At 36.4% G+C, this 21,401-nt stretch overlaps 1 protein-coding gene across 4 annotated transcripts in view; it reads left to right on the forward strand.

Moving 5' to 3' along the window:
• LOC111056230 (oocyte zinc finger protein XlCOF22) overlaps positions 1-18,007 on the forward strand; it is a 32,282-nt gene extending 14,275 nt beyond the window's left edge. For all 4 annotated transcript variants that reach the window (XM_039428737.1, XM_039428730.1, XM_039428745.1 and 1 more), the window contains 5 exons: positions 3,113-3,274; positions 4,796-4,925; positions 9,328-9,398; positions 11,610-11,754; positions 15,842-18,007. In XM_039428737.1, the coding sequence (XP_039284671.1) occupies positions 3,113-3,274; positions 4,796-4,925; positions 9,328-9,398; positions 11,610-11,754; positions 15,842-17,157 (1,824 nt within the window). In that variant the 3' untranslated portion in view covers positions 17,158-18,007. The remainder of the gene's footprint in view (positions 1-3,112; positions 3,275-4,795; positions 4,926-9,327; positions 9,399-11,609; positions 11,755-15,841) is intronic.
• Positions 18,008-21,401: the final 3,394 nt, after the last annotated feature.

Below are 21,401 nucleotides of genomic sequence, written 5' to 3' on the forward strand. Positions count from 1 at the left end.
AATTATAATTTCCAATAATATCATAATGAATTTTCGTAATTAAGATGAAATATTTTGTTAGTTAATTATTAATTCTACATTGTTAAAAGACGATCTGGCAACAGAGCTAAGCTGAAAGAGATAGCACTATCCGCTTTGTTGAATGATAGACAAGGATAGCAGTACTATTGCTAATCAAACAATGCCATTATAACGTGGACCTCACTATAGAAGAAAAGAGATTGGCTATTAGCATATTTTTGCGTTTACCATCTACTGAAGGTAGACGCACACAGATCGTCATCGGACGGATCGGACGATTAGATTTGATGCATTGTTTTCTGGAGTGCGCATACCTATACGATGCGGATAGGTATGCGCACTCCAATTGAAAACAATGCATAGAATCTAATCGTCCGATGCGTGCCGTCCGTCCGATGACGATCTGTGTGCGTCTACCTTTACAGATACTTTCGCAAAACAATGATCCTTCCTGGTGAATCAACAATAAGAATGTGGCTTTCTTCGAAGAAATGCCACTCCACAGTTTTGAACAAAAACCTTCTCGAAAAAATTAAGATAATAGTTGACACCATGTCAGACATGGAGATGGCTTGTGTGTTCATGTTTGAACAAATCAAACACAATGCCTCGAATATTCTCCCTTGTATGATATTATTGAGGGATTTCATGATTTGTGATCGAATAATATAGCCAAAAATGCAAGTGTTTTCATGATTAGAGGGCTGTATTATCAGTGGAAACTTCCGATTGGCTATTTCTTGTCGGAAAAAGGTTTGAATGTGAGCGACTCATCGGCAGCAATAAAATACTGCACTTCAAGTCTTGAAAATGTTGGTCTTGCAGTGAAGGCAATTATTGCATATGACCTATCTACAACGGGCTTGAAGGAATTGGGAGTTCACATATCACTCAACAAATTTCAGAAGATGTCTGTCTCTAACAGCTCAAGTTTTTAGCCACACAACTGCAGCAGCGCTCAATCGCCCACATTGCAACTGGCCAATTGAAAACATCAACTGCTCTAGAAACTGCAAATTTCTTGCAAAAAATTAATTCCTTGTTGGATGCTATAAATACCGTAGCTGAATACTTTCTGCTAAAAATACCGACAACTGTGCATTATTGTGCATAAACCCGAGAATTATTGAAGCTTTTAATAAAGCCCTGGTTATATTTTCAAATTAAAAGAAAATTAGTGCCGAATCCCCAAGACCGTCATGTTTTGATGGGTTCATAATCACTATTACCTCATTTCTGCAGCTCCTGAAAATAAGTGAAAATTGCAAATCTATTCTTACTTAATGTTTAAACCAGGACACCAGGACCCTCTCGAAAATTTGTTCTGATCGACCGAAATCCAAGTGTAACAACAATCCGTCAGAGGGGAGGATTCGACCAGAATCCAAGTGTAAGAATTCTCAGGGCAACATTAAGGGCCGGTTTCCGAGCTCGGGATTTGGCTAAGTCCTAGACTTAGAACAGCTGGAGTCGGAAAATTAGCTTTCCAAAACGGGGCTTAGTCGCAGCTTTTATAACAGTAGTCGCAGTTTTTATTTTTTCATTCTATAATTTGAAACGTTTTTCCTTGACGAAACTAAACATTTCTAAATAACTCAAAATAGCTGAAACTTTACAATATTTTATCTTTATTTTATCAAGTAGTGTTTAATTATCTAGTTTTTTGAAATTTAATTCAAACGTGACTATGACAATGACTGCGACTACGCCCTGTTTCGGAAAGCCAATTTTCTGACTCCAGCTGTTTAAAGTCTAGGACTTGGCCAAATCCTGAGCTCGGAAACCGGCCCTAAAAATCTTGACCCTTCAAAAAGTACTGGAGCCTCCAAAAAGCACAAGCTACGATCCAGACTTTGACGTTCTTCTTGCTCACATTAGTGAGAAATCGAAAGCGAATCCACCACCTTTCCCTCAACCAAGTCTTAGATCGGATAGTTCCTCATCATCAAGCAGTGAAGATGCTTCGATAAGAGTCTCTCCAGCTAATGATGTCCCTTGAAGGAATGCTCACAAGTTTATTTTGTGTGTTCCAATGTAGTAATTGCTGTGAACTCCTGAGCCAAGCTGATTCAAAACTGACCAGTAGAAAGGAGATTCTGATCTTTAACAGGACATTTTCAAATTTGAAAGTTGATACGACTACCAGGCTGGTATCACCAACTGAGACAATTCTACAAATTTGTAATATGGCCTTCGAAGTTTAAAAAAAAATCCAAAAGATTGCTCATGAAAAAGAGTTTTGGAAAGATTGTGGGCGATAACTGAGAGAATATTATCGGTTGTGAAGCAGCAGTTTGTACAAAATTTATGTTGAATTTGTTGTTTGAAGTTTTGATACACAATCACTTCAAGTGGATATCGAGTAGTTTAAAAGCTCGATCCTCTGAAAAGTTTAAAGGTGCGTACAGACTTTTGCTCTGCTCCGCAATCGAACGTCACTCGAGCAGATCGATTGATGATCGACCGGGGAGCAAGAGTGGAACGCGAGAAGAGCTAACATGTCCCGTAACGTTCATGATCGAAGCAATTGTGGAGCGTGCGTGGAGCGTGCGCGGAGCGTGTTGGAGACGCGTATATATGTACGCACCTTAAGATTGTAAAATTGTACTACAGCTCTTTCTTCTCGGCTTGTCAAGGTGGTTCAATGTGGTCATAGCAGTACGGGTCACATCACCCGTACACACCCATATCACACCACCCATACTCTGTACAAAATTACTTTTGACTTGGGATGGACATGCGCAGCAGAGAAGGCATAGAGCGGTAGGGATACAACGGCAGCGATGTTGCCGTTCTGAACCGGTCAGCGTTCTCTAATTTCTAGTGAGTATTCAAGCGCTCATGTTAAACTTACGAAGTTTCCTGACTCACAAGCACTGACTCGACTGATTCTAATCGACAAATTGGCAACTGCGCTTCCACCTATGACTCTATCCATCACTGTAATTGGCTGATCTCCCTCCGTTTCTTTGCGCTGCATATTCCTCCAAGTCAGAAGTAATTTCGTACGGAGTATAGTGTCAGTGTACATGTTAGATGCGTCTACTTAGTCGTTTGACTTGATTTTGATTTTGTTGTATCAATATTGCAGATGGCGGACACTGTTGTTGTGAAGGAGGAGGATGAAAGCTGCCAAGAACCAGCCCCAGAGTGCAGCACTGGCACTGTTTGTTCGCAAATTGATAATGACGTTGATCAACCACAAGCAGACATTGACTTTTCTCAAACAAATGCATCAACGGATGAGTGTGTGGTAAGCCTATTAGCTAGAATTTAGTGTAATACATACAAACCTCTTGAAAATACTTCTCCTATTTTCATTACAATTACCTATTTGGTGACTAAACTGTTTCAAGCATAAATTCAGCATGATTCAATATTATTTTCAAGTAGAAAATCAATTCAATTATTGTGAGGTCCGCATTATAATGGCAGTATTTGATTGAAATTGGTGTTACTATCCTTGTCTATCATTCCACAAAGCAGATAGCGCTATCCTTTAAAATCCGATAGGCACCTCTTGCAGCTTTCATGGAGGGCCATATCCACTTTCTTTGCATGGGATAATAAACGACTTTAAACCGGACATGCATGTTCAGTAATTCTGCCATTGATAAGCACAGAGTAAAGTTAGCTATGATGGCAGTATTTGATCGATATCCTTGTCTATCATTCGATAGCACTATCATTTCCTAGCTCCACAACGTTGCCAGATCGTTTTTCAACAATGTAGAAATATAATTGATTAACGAAATATTTAATTATATAAAATATTTATCATGAAAACTTATCATTTGATCATTGAAAATAAGTTTTCTTGACGAATAAATTATAATTGATTATTTTAAACAATAATGAACAGTAAGGCTCAACTCACACTACCTCGACTCAAATCGTACGCCTCCAGTCGAGGATACTCCAGTCTCTCGACCTTATAACTTTTTTGCTCATTGTCACTACTTCAGTTTATGCTATTTCATTTCTAACATCACTTCACCTCAATTTTATTATAATTATCATGAATATATTGTCTTATCTAATTCTTATTATTGTTTTATCTAAAATGATAGAACAAAAAAGAAGCAACAAGAAAGAAAATTTGCTTTAACCAAGAAGATGAAACTTCAAAGTTCAATTTCTAACCTCATTTCATAATAAATGCACGGTACTACCATAGAGAAACAATAGCGTAAGTAGATATCCCATGGTATAGGGCGTTTATGTCGCAACTTTTACTGTTATCTCAAGTCGATTACTGTCGATTATTGTCGATTTTTACTGTTTTGAACGGGTAAGAGTGTATGAACGGCATAATATGAGAGACTACCAACATCACACAGCTTCATAGGAAAGAACTACGTGGACTATCGGCTTGAGATAACAGTGAAAGTTACGACATAAACGCCCTATACATGGGATATCTTCTTACGCTATTGTTTCTCTATGGTACTACTCAACTCAAGTCGATGCTCGACCAACATGTCAAGTCGACGCTCGACTCAGTCTCACAGTCGTAAGGTCGCGGAGAGTAGAATCGACTGGTCTGAGTGTCACCATTTGAAACCACATGCTGCGACGAGAAGAGACTAGAGTCGCAGTCTCTTCTCGACTTGATTCGCGTAAGTGTGAGTTGAGCCTTAATATTACATCTGATAGGCCTACAGTGGTATTAGCTATCCTTTATGGAAGGTAGTGGCAAGGCAGAGAATTGACAACACTGTTTACCCACTGTCATTATAACGTGGACCTCACTATAGTTTGTTTATGATTGCAGATACCGGCAGTTGATAGCAGTCAAGAACCAGCCCCAGAGTGCAGCACTGCATGGAATCCAAACGAACTCGATGTTGTTGATTCTGGCCTGCAACGTTTCTTGCAAGTATTCATCAAAGGAGAATTGAATGGTGAGATTCTACTGTTATACCGGGTGATTCCAAAATGACTTAATAACTTTGACAATTCATATAAATCTTATTAAACAAGGTACAGAGCTGGTTTTGGTGTAGTTTTAAAGGAAAACACTCAAAGTTTTGACTCGCGTACTCCGCTAGTGCCTGGTCGCGCCGCACAAGCGCTAGTGGCAGTTACGTCAAAGATCACTGGCTTCACTGGACCCGAGCGTGCTAGCTGTGTGTTTTGGTTTGAAGAATCAAAGTCTGCGACAACAGTTTAGCGTAATTTTTGTACTAATTACACTACAGATCCTCCTAGTAGGCCTACAATATATGAGTGGTATAAATGTTTTGTAGAAACAGGGTGTTCAATAAAACACAATAAATCCTCAGGGATCGAACGGGATTTTCTTAATGACCGCTTTCCAAATCAGTGGATTGGCCGTAATGCGCCAATTGCATGGCCCCCTCGTTCCCAGACCTAACACCGCTGATCTTTTTCTTGTGGAGTTTCAGAAAAGATATGGTGTACGTACCTCCTTTGCCAGCCACTCTACCTGAACTTAGAGCAAGCATTTGCGCTGCAGTTGTGCAAGTTACACCTGAAATGCTAGTGCGAGTCTGGGAAGAAATCGACTATCGATGGGATGTCTGCAGGATAACCAACGGAAGTCACATAGTACATCTTTAGTTTAAGTTAAAAAAACTTGAATTGTTTAGTGTTTTCCTTTAAAAAAATACCAAAACCAGCTCTGTACCTTGTTTAATTGACCGAGCGAAGTGAGGTCTAAGATTCAAGTCGACGGTTTGGCATTTTTCTAAATGTTTATATGTTGCGCATTTACGGCGAAACGCGGTAATAGATTTCCATGAAATTTGACATGTATGTTCCTTTTTAAATTGCGCGTCGAGGTATATACAAGGTTTTTGGAAATTTTTGCATTTCAAGGATAATATAAAAGGAAAAATCTGGTGTGGCGCACTCACACAACTTTCCTTGCCGTTATGAAAATTGATCGCCTGACGCTAGTGTTCCCGCGCATCACAAGTCTACTATTCAAAGATTTGAGCCAGCTGGTGACAGGGTAATAACGCTGGAGACACACATGAGGTCTGCTATCTCTTCATAGTGAATGATTTAATAGAATCAACAATAATTTGCAATTGAATAATCACATTTTCTCGAATTTAAAGCTTATTTTCAATTTTAGGAGAAAATGTTACTGAACATTAATTGTAGAGATTTTCATGCTCAATCTACTCCACTTGATTTTTTTTGTTTCAATTGTATCTGAAGCCTGATAATTGGGAATCTATCTGCATTGATGGGGCGGAGCTCCTGAAATTTTTACAGATATGGGACTTGTGGCAGTTGATAGAGCTTATCGATGACTATTTTAGGTATGAATTTGATCAAAATCGTTGGAGCCGTTTCCGAGAAAATCACGAAAAACCCTGATTTTGACAACATTTTCGCTATTTTAGCCGCCATCTTGAATTGCATTTGATCGAAATTGTTCGTGTCGGATCCTTAGTGAAAGGACCTTAAGTTCCCAATTTCAAGTCATTCCGTTAATTGGGAGATGAGATATCGTGTACACAGACGCACATACACTCATACACACACACACACCACACACACACACCACACACCACATACATACCAATACCCAAAAACCAGTTTTTTGGACTCAGGGGACCTTGAAACGTATAGAAATTTAGAAATTAGGGTACCTTAATTTTTTTCGGAAAGCAATACTTTCCTTACCTATGGTAATAGGGCAAGGAAAGTAAAAATGAGCCTCCTTCATACGCCAATATTACCGTAAAAATCAGACTATAGAATTATTCATGATAAATCAGCTGTCTAGTGGACTATAATACTATCCGTTCAAAAACATCGAACATCTTGAAAATATATCATCCATCAACGTTAGTAGACAGTTGACTATAATACTACCCGTTCAAAAACAACGAACATCTTGAAAATTGTATCTTTCCATCAACGTTGTAGACAGTAGTTGCAGCCAGACCTGATAACAGCGCTCACACCCACATTCGGGGACGACACGTCACGTTACGATAGGACAGAAAGCTGTATGTTTATTTAGGATTTTTTCTAGACATTTTAAATTGATAAATTATTTATTAATTTTTGAGAAAACACAACAACAGGTCAATGTAACTTACTGAGCGCGAGGTCTACTGTTCACAGAACTACTGAGCAAGTTACACCTGAAATGCTAGTGCGAGTCTGGGAAAAAATCGACTATCGATGGGATGTCTGCAGGACAACCAACGGAAGTTACATAGTACATTTTTAGTTTAAGTTAAAAAAAACTTGAAGTGTTTAGTGTTTTCCTTTAAAACATCATCAAAACCAGCTGTGTACCTTGTTTAATAAGATTTATATGCATTTTCAAAGTTGTTAAGTCCTTTTGGAATCACCCGGTATTTTCTGGGATGTGAATTGGTCCGGCTAATGATTGGCTGATGTCTATCCCGGTTGACAGGAAAACAGTCGGTACTTCACATCAGAGGCCGTGAAAGAAATCAGATGATTCTAAGAAACTCTGACATTGGACCTGGGGGACCTACTGTAGTGAGATTCGAGTTATAACGTCATCAACTGATCAACATTAGTGGCTATCCTTCTCTGTCATTTGACCAAGCCGATAGCTCTATCCACTTCTAGCTCCGCACCATTGCCTGAGCGTTTTATTCATTTATTCATGCCATACAAACATGGGAAGGCTCACAGACAGATTCCAGTACGAGCCTTAAATACATATCTGATAGCATAGCAGTACAATAAAAAAAATAAAAACTAAAGAAAAAAAATCTGGTGTGGTATACTCACACAACTTTCCTTGCTCATTGAACTGTAAGCCCCATTCTTAAAGGAGAATAATTTAGGGGAATAACATAATGACGATTGGCAGCAACATATTTGAAACTACGATCAGACTACTGTATAAGTGTTTATAATTGTTTTCAGAGTATTTTTCATTTCTGTAAATTGTGAAATTCGATGAGATTTTTTAAAAGTCGTCAAAACAGCTGTTCTACAGATGAAATATCTCGACTATGTGTTCTTTTTATGAACTGCTCTACAGTCTACCTACCTCATGCACGAGAAGGAGGTTACAAAGTCCATTTCACACACATCCATGGGGTGGACCCCCCATTAGTTTCCCAGATAGGAGACTCATGCCAGTTAATAGAGCTGATAAATAACTATACAGGGTATGAATTTGAAGAAAATCTGTAGAGTCATTTTTGAGAAAATCGTGAAAAACATGGTTTTTTAGTAATCATCCGCCATTTTTCTCAAGAATATTACGGAGCTTTTGCAATTTTCCCAGAAATGAGACTCATGTCAGTCGATAGGGCTTATGAATAGCTATCCTTGGTATAAATTTGAAGAAAATCGTTAGAGCCGTTTTCGAGGAAACCGTAAAAAACATGGTTTTTTAGTGATTATCCGCCATTTTTCTCAAGAATATTACGGAGCTCCTGCAATTTTCCCAGAAATGAGACTTATGTCAGTTGATAGGGCTTATAAATAGCTATAAAAGAATAGCTATAAATGGCTTATAAAAGAAAATCGTTAGAGCCGTTTTTGATAAAACCGTGAAAAACATGGTTTTTTAGCAATTATCCGCCATTTTTTCCACCATTTTGAATTGAATTTTATTGAATATCTTATTGTCGGATCCTCATGGTAAAAGGACCTTAAGTTTAAAATTTCAAATAAATCGGTTAGTTAGGAATGGAGTTATCGTGTTCACAGACACACACACACACACACACACACACACACACACACACACCCAAAAATCATGTTTTTGGACTCAGGGGATCTTGAAACGTATAGAAAACATTGAATTAGGGTACCTTAATTTTTTTTGGAAAGTAATACTTTTCTTACCTATGGTAATAGGGCAAGGAAAGTAATAATATCGCACTTCATTAAATATTCACAATGATTCAGTATAACTTAATGACATTAGAAGAGAACGATATAATATAGCGTTTGAAGGCTATAATAATAATATAGGCCAATGAACTACCAGAATATTCAGTCTGAATCATGGAGTGAATTATTAAATTATGACAAGATGTATTTTCTTGGTGAATACAATGTATTATTGACAAGATGTATTTTCTTGGTGAATACAATGTATTATTGACAAGATGTATTTTCTTGGTGAATACAATGTATTATTAACAAGAATTAACAATTAATATGATATCAGTTATATACCAGGATGACTTGAATCTCAGCTAGGATCCACAGTGCTATAGAAGCGTTCATATCATGTGGAACATTCCTTATTCAAATGTATAATCAATATCAATGTTCAATTAAGTTTCTTTTTTCACATAATTAAACATATTCCCAATTTTTCAGATCTACAAAAGGCAGGAGAATGCTTGGAGGAAGTTGAATGCAGCTCAATCGACCCTCTTGATATAACAGAAGTAAGTGGAAGTGCACTGAAAAACATCAACACAAATGCTCAATTTTCTAAAATCTTATCTAATCATTTTTTAATCCCTTCTAAAATTCAATGTAATATGTGCAAAATAGAACAGACGAGTTGAATGATGTTCTGGTGAAAAGAATTCGTTCAATCCTTTTATATTAAGCGAGCAATTTCTGTATATCTGTTTATAATTTTATATTTGGTTATTTATGTTCAACGGACTTCGAAAACGGCTTTCACGAAATTTGGAACATAGTAGGTTTATGATATAAAAATTCGATTGCACTAGGTCTCATCCTTGGGAATACTCGCTGAACGACATTAAAAGGATAATTCATCCTTGGCTGAAACAGCTGAGTCTGTGGATAGTAATAAAGTGATTGAGAAAGTGTGTCTGTGGAAAATCAAAATATCGCATCCCCGAAATTCATAAGAAGACATATAGCCAGCTGTAAAATATAAACATGATCATTTTAGTGGATTGTGTTCTGTTTATCAATAGATAAGAATAACGAGCGAAGCTCGGTGCCCCGATATTATCATTTAACTGATTTCAAGATACACTTCAAGAAAGATACATGGATAACAGTCCAGATGTGAAATTTGTCACCATTATCACAATACTTTGGGTCATTTGAAAAATCATCTCAGAATATATAAAAAATTTGTTATTCTCAGTGTAATAATATTATTGTAATGAATAATAACCTACAATTTACTTGGAAAGGTGAATATTGATTTATTTGATGATTAATATTAAACGGAAATCCAAATTAAATGCTGTAAATCACCCCGAAGACTTCTGCTTCTTCAAATATTGACAACTGGGTAAACGGCTATAGTGAGGTCCACGTTATAATGGCAGTGGATAAAGATAGAAGAATAGCGATGCCGATTCTCTGCATTATTAATTATATTTCTACATTGTCAAAAACATAATTGGCATCGTTGAGGATCTAGAAAAGGATAGTACCACCGGCTTTGTCGAATGATAGACAAGGATAGCAAAACCAAAGTTGATAAAATACTGTCATTATAAAGTGGACCTCACTATAGCTGGAAATTCATCTATTCTCCGGGGTGATTCACATCATTTAATTTGGATTTTCTTTTAATAATAATTATTAATTCATTGGCATTTGAATAATTGCAATATCTCAGTAATTTCCATCACTAAATAATTGAAATTGTGTAATTTATTTTCAATTATATGTGTTTCATTGAAAAATGTATACTTGAATAGCATTGTAGCCTACCAATATACTGTAATATATAGATATTATTATTCTACTGTTGTGGTATCACCATTAATTCATAGTATTGAAGCTATTTGAAATTAGTAAGTATTTGAATGAATGAATAACATATTTGCCAAAAAACAAAATACAAAAAACGCTTTACAAAAAATAAATAAGTATATGCTAATGCACTTAGATACATTTAGGAAATGTTAATTTATTTAATTTTCAATTATATTTTTTTTAATGTTATTGCTAGCATAGTCAATTATTAGTATGTTTGCTTCTTGATTGCACTGCTGGGGAGGATGGGATGGTAAATCCAATTTCTTTAATAAGTGAATATTTCCTATTTTAGTGATATTAATGTTAAATTTTTCTTCTATGTTTGGTTTTGAAGCATCTAAATTTAAAAATCTACTTTTTGAAAATAATTATTAAGAACCGAAAATTTTGTGAATTGATCAATTACAAGATTTGATGTATTTCGGACTATGTATAACCTTATCTAGATTTGAGAGAGGAATAGCATCATTTCTATTTTGAATCCCTTCTACTTTCTCGCCGACTTTCACTTTAGTCTTTCTCTCCACAAGGTTACCGTATTTTTTCTCTCTCTATCATTTTCGATAATGTACTTGTTGTATGAATCAATCAATAAAGAAATAAAGAAATCCAACATGATTCATGTGATGCGGCAATTTGTCAACGTTGTTGTCGGTTTGTCAATAATTTGTGAAACTATTATCAGTTTGTCATTGAAAAATTAATTTTGCAAAACCATGAAACTGAATTATATTCTTGGAACAATCGATAATGCTGTCAGCATTGGTTAAATGGGGAAGCATCGATGCCATCTCTGAGGAATGCTGTCAATTTGAGGTGAATCTCACTATGGAGCCTCTTTTTGTGTTTATTACGTTGAGCCTCGAAAGCGTTGTAATTCTATTGTGATGTGAATATTTCAGATGAAGACAGTTGCAGTGAAGGAGAAAGATAGCAGCCAAAAACCAACGCCAGGGTGCAGCACTGCATGCTCTCCTAATGATGATGATGATGACTTCATTTCCTTTCAAGATCTGTGTCTGGAGTACTTCAGAAAAGAAGCGCATGGTGAGATCAATGTTATCAGTTCTACCAAGGTCTATAAATGCACGATCCCGTGATGCATTGAAAAATCGCCATTTTGTGGGGTTCCAGTTCAGCAATTTTCAAATTTATTTTCAGCTGTTATCATTATAGATTGAACATAAAGCTGCTTACACATATTCGTGCTTCCAACCCGCACCGAGCACGCTCCTCCCTCGTACCGCCCTCGTTCCTCCATCGCACGGCAGTCGCTCCGCCTCCGCTCTCCAGTCGCACCCATCATGCACGTTACGGAAGATGGTAGATCTTCTCGCGTTCCCCGGTCGAACCATTGTTGCTCGCCGGTCGATCATCAATCGCTCTGCTGGAGTGACGTTCGGTTGCGGAGCAGAGCGAAAGTCTGTACGCACCTTAACATGATGTATTATTATTAATAGGAATTGTAAAAAAAATTCTTCCGACAGAATTATAGCTTTTTTGGAAAATACTAGAAACTGAATTGTTGATTTTTAGATTTAATGGATCGGGAACTTTTACTCTTTTACAGATGGAATTAAATAGAGAATGCATTTATTCAAATGCTAATTAATATATAATTATTATTTAACGAAAATCCTAAATAAATGCTGCAAATCACCCCGAAGACCTCTTCGAAGCAGAGGTCTTCGGGGTGATTTGCAGCATTTATTTAGGATTTTCGTTAAATAATAATTATATATTAATTAGCATTTGAATAAATGCATTCTCTATTTAATTCCATCTGTATCTGGTTGGCCGCTGTGGCTTTGTATAAAATGAGCGCTGCTATCCAGAGATTGTCAGTTTGGTGTAAGGGCAAGCATACCTGACTAGCAATTGGGAGGTACCGGGTTCGATTCCCGGGCTGGCAACTAATTTTTGGATAGTAGTTCTCATCGAATTTCCATCTAGCTGTTAACCCTGTTGTCAATGTCTGCAGTAGCAGAGGTCTTCGGGGTGATTTGCAGCATTTATTTAGGATTTTCGTTAAATAATAATTAATAATTTTACTCTTTTTGTGGTTAGCCTCGCATATTTCTGTCTTGTCCCAATGCCTTATGAATCATAATCCATAGGCTACAAGAATAAGAACAATTTTTTGACTGAATTATTGAACCGTTTATTATTAAAATTTCATTATTAAAAAATTGAAAACCTGAATTCAAATATTATTTTAACCACAATATTGTTTTTAAAATGCATAAGGCATGCTTTTGTTATGAGTGAGTTGAATTAAATTGGATTTTCAAATGTACCGCCATAAAAACCCCACAAAATGGCCGCTCCATAAGGAACACGGGTGTCTTGACCTGGTTTTTATAGACCTTGGTTCTACTGAATCTCCAGCATCTGACTGAAAATCAATCTGTTCTATTAATCATCAATTCTACTTTTCGCCAATAATGCGACGACGAATTATTGTGGAGCTCAATTTCACTAAATTTAAATCTTTTTTTCAAAGCTTGGCAATTGATTTGGAATTCAAACCTATGAAAATTAACCACAAAGCTTCCCCTTTCCATGACGAGCTGTTAAGCTGCGTACACATATACGCGCTTCCAACCCGCACCGAGCACGCTCCGCCCACGTACCGCCCTCGTTCCTTCCTCGTACCGCAGTCGCTCCGCCCCCGCACCCATCATGAACGTTATGGAAGATGTTAGATCTTCTCGCGTTCCCCGGTCGAACCACTGTTGCTCCCCGGTCGATCATCAATCGCTCTGCTGGAGTGACGTTCGGTTGCGGAGCAGAGCGAAAGTCTGTACGCACCTTTAGTTAATAGTAAGTCTGTACGCACCTTTAGTTAATAGTTATTTTTTTAACTTTTAGTTGACAGTTCTCTTTTGAACTGTTAGTTAATAGTTAATTTTTGAACTATTGTTCGTGTCGTCAAAAATAGTTCAAAAAGTTTCCATTCCGATGTAACGTAGGTGGGTCAGATATGCTGATCTACCAATCTCATTACTCTACAATTTATTGTGAGAGCTATCCTAAACTTGATATGATCTGTACTGGATGGAAAAATAATACCTGAGCAAGCTGGGTTATGATCAGGAATGTTCTAGTTTTAAACCTGACTAACATATGGAGCTATGGAAGACGGATTTCAGGTTAAAAAAAAATCAGTTTTGGTTGATTTGTCTGCGGCTATGATACTATTAACCGTAAACAGCTTCTTGACAAACTGTATAATAACTATCAACCGTAGACAGCTTCTTGATAAACTGTATAATACCTATCAACCTTAGACAGCTTCTTGACACATACCACATATGGCCATGACTTGATGAATATTATCTAGATGATACTCACTGATTGCAAAGTCCATCTACAGAACAACTGTAGTAAGTGGAAAACGGGATAGTCTCCCACAGGGATGTGTACTAGTCCTAGTTCTGTTAAACATTTCTGTTAATGTTCAAACAATATTACTGGATACAGTAGAAACGTAGACAATTCTAACCACAATATATAGACAAAGGTGATATAAAGACGATAAAAAACCACTTTGTCTACACTGATGACTTTGCATAGCATAGCTAAAGCTAGCTTTGAAGAAGTGTTGAATGACGTCATCCTAGAGCTGGACTTTTATTCATCACATTGTGCACAAATACTTAACATGAGGAAAGGCACAACAGGCTCATGCCCAAAACTGTCCCATTTCCAATTTATACTATACTGTCCAAATCAAAATGTTGGTTATGTCACTTTCACTTTTCAAAATAGTCTACAATTTACGCTCTTCAATACTCAGATAAACGAGCAAATTTTGAATCAGGCACCACCCCTAGCAACATGTAGGCCGCTTTTTCGTAAACTAGGTGTCTTGACTCTCCCATCTTTATATGTTTTTACTTGTCTGATGTACATGAAAAAAACCTCAATGAATATAGTCGAAATGGTGACATACATAATTATCATACCAGAGGAAGGTTAAATCTCAGAATTGATTCTCACCAATATGCGAGTACCCATAGGAATTGGAGAAACATGTCCATTAAGGTATTCAATGAGCTTGCCCCTCAAGTAAGACTGTTGAGTACCTCACTATTCAAGTCACACATAAAAGGCTTACAGAAAGATGTCTTTATTCTGTTGGAGAATTTTTTGAATAGCTTCAGTGTTCATATGTTTAACTGTAACAGCCTTGTTGTGACTTGTGTTGGATCCCGTTTTAATACCTGCTATTTATCAATTGCTGTTGTTTATTACTATTTGCCAATTTAGTTGTAAATTTTTTTTTACAAAAATACTACTTTGACTATATTATTATTATTATTTTAAAAATATTTTGACTGTTTTAATTTTATTGTATATTGACGTTTGTTACAACACTTTGTGTTTTATGACAATAAAGGATTATTGATTGATTGATTGATTGATTGATCAAATATATACTATTGGAGTCTAAAATAAAAAATCTAGAACTCAATAATCATTCAAAAAGTCTAAATTTCATTCAAAACTAGAAATTTTTGAGCTAAAAACTTTACACTTTACAAAAAACCACAGCTGTTTTTGAATAATCAGCTTTTATGGATAATCTCATCATCTGCCATATAAGGGCACGCCACACCAAGCTCGCTACCGCGGCGGTAGCGAAGTTTTAAAAATCGCTAGCCATGTATTCAGGTTGAGCGCGCCACACCGAGTTCCAGCTTTAATCCACCTCTTCCTTGGTCTCACCAAGCTTCTTTTTCCTACTGGACAATATTGCAACGCTTGGATCGCCACTCCTATCATCCTTCCCTTAATTAAGGGAAAATAACCTTGAAGGTTTTCCCTTTGAATCATAAGTAAAGATAACTTTCAGGTTATGCCGTGAAATTCGACGAACTGAACAGCTCAACATCCCACTTTGTTTCAGTTTATCAAGAAATGGTCAACATAGGCATGTGAAGAACCAATACCCTCCCGTTAGTAATAATAGCCTATATGATAGTATTCAAAGTTGAAAAATTGCCGTTAGGCTAGACCCCTCATCCAAATATCAAACCAAATATATTTACAGTTTTTTTATTGGAATTATTGATAAATGTTGAGTTAGTCTTTATTTTTCAAGTAAAATTACTTCTTTCCAATTTTTCAGATCTTAAAAAGGCAAGAGAAAGATTGGAAGACGTTGATTGCAGCTCATCTGGCCACGTTGATGCAACAGAAGAAGGTGAAAGTGAACCAAACATGCATGACGCCCGTGCAGCGATGCAAAACTGCTCGAATGATGCGGAGGCTACAAGTGATAGCTGTGCGCAATGTAACTATCAATCTCCCCAGTTCACTATGAAACACTTTTTGAACCACAATGCAAAGAAATTTTTCAATCTTGAATCATTTAGTACAAGTGATTTCAAAAAAAGTATTGAGACATGTAACGGCGAAAAAAAATTATTTTGTGAATTTTGTAAAGGTAAATTAAATAAGTCAAGTAAAGTGAAAAGTCGTCTCCGAACTCAAAATGTAGATAAAGAACAGACATATAGCGGCGATAAACATATCTGTGTACTCTGTAAACGTAAATTAAATAAACTGAAAAGTCATCTCCGACGTAGATTGGAACGTCTTCTCCGAGCTCAAATTGCACGTAACAAACCAAAACGTACGGCCGAAAAGCATTTCTGTTGTGAATTCTGTAAATCTAAATTTAGTGATTCAAGTTATTTTAAAAGACATCTCCGAACTCAACATGCTGATAAGAAACCTTTCTGTTGTGAACTGTGCGACTACAAATGCTCTGATCCAAAATTTTTGAAAGATCATCTCAAAACACATAAAGATGAAAAACCTTTCTCTTGTGAATTTTGTGACCGTAAATGCAAGAGTGCATATTTATTGAAGGCCCATCTCCGAACACATACAGGAGAAAAACTGTGTTGTGAACTGTGCGACTTTAAATGCTCTGCTCCAAGTTATTTAAGAAGTCATCTCAAAAAACATACGGGCGACACAATCATTTGTGAAATTTGTGGATTTAGATGCACCGAATTGAGTAGTTTGAGAGGTCATCGCAAAACACATTCAGACGAAAAACCTTTTAGCTGCAAATTTTGTGAATTCAACTGCAAAGATTCATTGGCTCTGAAAAGACATAACAGAACACATACAGACAAAAAACCTTTCAGCTGTGAACTGTGCGAATTCAAAACCTCTCAACAATCATATTTGAAAAAGCATTTGAAAACACATACAGGCGAAAAACCTTTCAACTGTAAACTCTGCGACTATAAATTCAGACGGTCATTCCACTTAGCAGCTCATATGAGGACGCATACAGGTGAAATGCCTTACAGCTGTAAACTCTGTGACTTCAGATGCGCTCAGATTGGTAGTATTCAATATCATTTTCGCAAGCATCATAAAGATGAAGATCACAGTAAACTCTATGACTATAAATGCTCTACAAATTAGACTGGCTGTTTGCAGTATGATCTTCGCAGGATTCATAAAGATGAATTAAGGAAAGTTCATGAAAGAATTACTCAATTCATTTTACTGATATAAAGCTGAAGAGCGTTCTGCTACTCACATCCACAGAATTCACGATCTTGTGTAGATAATTGGCTTGAAGCATTATGAAAAATTATACCTAATAATGGCAATGTTTCTTTCAGAGATCGTAATGATTTTATTAAACTCTAGACACTTGACAATTCAAAGTAACTAAAGAAAAGAAAATACAATACCTTGCCTTTTAGTGTAAAATTTTGTAAATTTCGCCAAAACAATATAATTTGATGTCTATGTGAATACTTGCTGTACAAATTTAAATCTCATCTTCCACTTGAAGGGAAATAGAAATAAATGTCTAGCCAATCCTATTTTGTGAAGTAAATTGAAACAATTTTTATTTTGCACTGAAACGTTAAAAAATAATAAACTGAAATCATGTTGTATCTTATTGAAAAAATATGAAATTGAAAATAACTTTATTCAAATACCTGTTAATATTACAATCAAATAGTTATCAAGAACTTTCACACCTCTCTAAAACCTTCTAAACTTGTAAGCTATTTTTGTCAAGTACCTAGCCGAAACTATTCTGTCTAATAGTGTTGTATTTTTCTAACACAAATAGATTATCTCCAGTTTCTAGTAGTAATGAGTTTAAAAGTCTTCATAACACAGCTAGAATAAAATCTTATACTGTCATGAAATTCAGGAATGTGTTTATATTCATAACCAAACTATTTTATCTTTTCATTCACTAATTAAGTCTTATAACTCACCTAAATTTGCAACATAAACTACCTATACCATATGAGATATCTTTTCTCTATGCTCCTACTTGAATAGCCTTCAAAGTTTGATGAAAAATTAGTTTTCATTTTTTTATTCATTCACTAGCAGGTAACCCGTGCTCCGTATCGGTCTATTTGAAGCACAAATATATTGAAATATATTGAACTAGCAGGATCCGTGCTAAAATATTTATTCAAAATTCCATGTTATTATATCAGTAGCTCAGACGTGATGCATCATCATGTATTTTCCATCCCGTACATGTATAAACCGCTTCTTACCTTTATTATATGTTATAGAAAGATTACATCGACTGACATAACACTATTGCGGAAGAGAACAATATGCTCAAGCCCCAGAGTGCTTTTATTTCAACAATTTATACAACAAAAAAGATCATAAATATATGTTATATCTTATATTATATGAATCACATTACAGACTAGAGAATTATCACTTAGGCAGAGATTGACCTCAACTTTATTGTAGCTTCAGAGCAAGGTCATTGACAGATCAGCAAGAGGATGTGGAGACCTTTGTGGTACATGAAGTCTTTCAGATTTGCTCATCAACATCCACACTGATCAAGAAATGAACTAGCAAAGAAAAGAGTTCATTTCAGGATCAGTGTTGACTTGGGAAAGCTTGTTATCTTGGAGTATTGTTGCATGACGTCTAAATCTGTTGATTCAGCTCAGCCACGTCCACACTGACCAAACACGGAACTAGAAAATAACTGAGTTCATTCCAGGATCAGTGTTGACTTGGGAAAGCTTGTTATCTTGGAGTATTGTTGCATGACGTCTAAATCTGTTGATTCAGCTCAGCCACGTCCACACTGACCAAAGACGGAACTAGAAAATAGCTGAGTTCATTCCAGGATCAGTGTTGACTTGAGAGAGCTTTGTTGTCTTGGAGTATTGTTGCAAGACGTCTCAATCTGTTGATTCAGCTCACCCACGTCCACACTGATCAAAGACTGTACTAGAAAATAGCTGAGTTCATTCCAGGATCAGTGTTGACTTGGGAAAGCTTGTTATCTCGGAGTATTGTTGCAAGACGTCTCAATCAGTTGATTCAGTTCAGCCACGTCAACACTGACCAAGGAGAGAATTAGCAAATGAATGAGTTCATTTCAGGATCTGTGTGGACTTGGGAAAGCTTGTTATCTTAGAGTATTGTTGCAAGACGTCTCAATCAGGTGATCAGCTCAGCCACGTCCACACTGACCAAGCAATGTACTAGCAAATAAATGAGTTCATTTCATGATCAGTGTTGACTTGAGAGAGCTTTGTTGTCTTGGAGTATTTTTGCAAGATGTCTCAATCTGTTGATTCAGCTCAGCCACGTCCGCACTGACCAAGAAATGAACTAGCAAAAAAATTAGTTCATTCCAGGATCAGTGTTGACTTGGGAGAGCTTTGTTATCTTGGAGTATTGTTGCAAGATGTCTAAAACAGATTATTCAACTCAGCGACGTCCATACTGACCAAGAAATGAACTAGCAAATAAATGAGTTTATTTCAGGATCTGTGTAGCCTTGAGAGAGCTTGTTTGTCTTGGAGTATTGTTGCAAGAAGTCTGAAACAGTTGATTCTGCTCAGCCATGTGCAAAATGACCAAGGAGAGAACTAGCAAATAAATAAGTTCATTCCAGGATCAGTGTTGACTTGAGAGAGCTTGTTTTCTTGGAGTATTGTTGCAAGATGTCTCAATCATTTGTTTCAGCTCAGCCACGTCCACACTGACCAAGCAATCAACTAGCAAATAAATGAGTTAATTTCAGGATCTGTTTGGACTTGGAAAAGCTTGTTATCTTGGAGTATTGTTGTAAGACCTCTCAATCAGGTGATCAGCTCAGCCACGTCCAAACTGACCAAGCAATGAACTAGCATAAAAATGAGCTCATTTCAGGATCAGTGTTGACTTGGGAGAGCTTGTTGCTTGGAGTATTGTTGCAAGATGTCTCAATCAGTTGATTCAGCTCAGCCACGTCCACAACGACCAAGAAATGAACTAGCAAATAAATGAGTTCATTTTAGGATCTGTGTGGACTTGAGAGAGCTTGTTTTCTTGGAGTGTTGTAGCGAGATGTCTCAATAAGTTGATTCAGCTCAGCCACGTCCACACTGACCAAGCAATCAACTAGCAAATAAATGAGTTAATTTCAGGATCTGTATGGACTTGGGAAAGCTTGTTACCTTGGAGTATTGTTGCAAGACCTCTCAATCAGGTAGTGATCAGCTCAGCCACGTCCAAACTGACCAAGCAATGAACTAGCAAATAAATGAGTTCATTTCAGGATCAGTGTGGACTTGAGAGAGCTTGTTGTCTTGGAGTATTGTTGCAAGATGTCTCAATCAGTTGATTCAGCTCAGCCACGTCCACACTGATCAAAGACTGTACTAGAAAATAACTGAGTTCATTCCAGGATCAGTGTTGACTTGGGAAAGCTTGTTATCTCGGAGTATTGTTGCAAGACGTTTTAATTTGTTAATCAGCTCAGCTATGCCCACACTGATCAAGTTCTAGACCTTTCTATTAGGGTTTAGTGCAAGATCAATGCAGAGCTAGCAAAGCATATCTGTGCTTTAAGCTCCGTTCAAGTGGCTCACTCTTAATTCAAAAAGAATTCATGGTATTATATTAAACATTCATATCCATAGTATATTACTTTGGGAAAATAGTGATAATAATTTGAAACATTTCTCTTATGATTGGTTTTGAAGCATCTCAATTTGAAAATCTACTTTGTGAAAATGATTAAGTATTGAAAATTCTATTAAGTGATCAACCTATTTTGAACCAAGAATCAAGACTCAAGGAAGCAAGACTCAACCCATTTTGAACCTATATTTGTAACCTTATCTAAATTTGGAAGAAGAAAAGCACAAGGTTTAGCAATAGCATCATTTTTATAATGTTCTCATTGTGAGAATCAATAGAATAAAGAATAGTTTTTGCCTGGAAAAAAAGCAATGAGTGGAAAAAAAGCTCTGGTTCCTAAAATTCATTTAAGAAAAATAAAAAAGAAATGAAATTCATGAGTGCCACTTAATACATATTCAGATACAGCAGCTGCATAGATCACATCAATTTAAATGTTAATCTATCAATCCTAGATCATCTTTTCTAATAATGATATACGGTATTCAAGAAATTAAAATACCGGTACAATATTTTGATCCGCCTTACTCTGGGAATAAGATTCCCAAAATCTTAGAATACAAAGTTGAAGAATACTTTGGTATTGAGCTTCCTTTAATGCTCGTATATTAACTTTGAAAACAATTCAAAATTTTACTTGGTAAATGATTGAAAGAAAACTATTTTATGTTCTATTATTGAATTTGAAGAATACGTACTCCTAGTAAACACCTATATTCTATTTGATTGATAGGTTTACCTAACAA

Source organism: Nilaparvata lugens, chromosome 1, assembly GCF_014356525.2.
Source record: "Nilaparvata lugens isolate BPH chromosome 1, ASM1435652v1, whole genome shotgun sequence".
Lineage (NCBI taxonomy): Eukaryota > Metazoa > Arthropoda > Insecta > Hemiptera > Delphacidae > Nilaparvata > Nilaparvata lugens.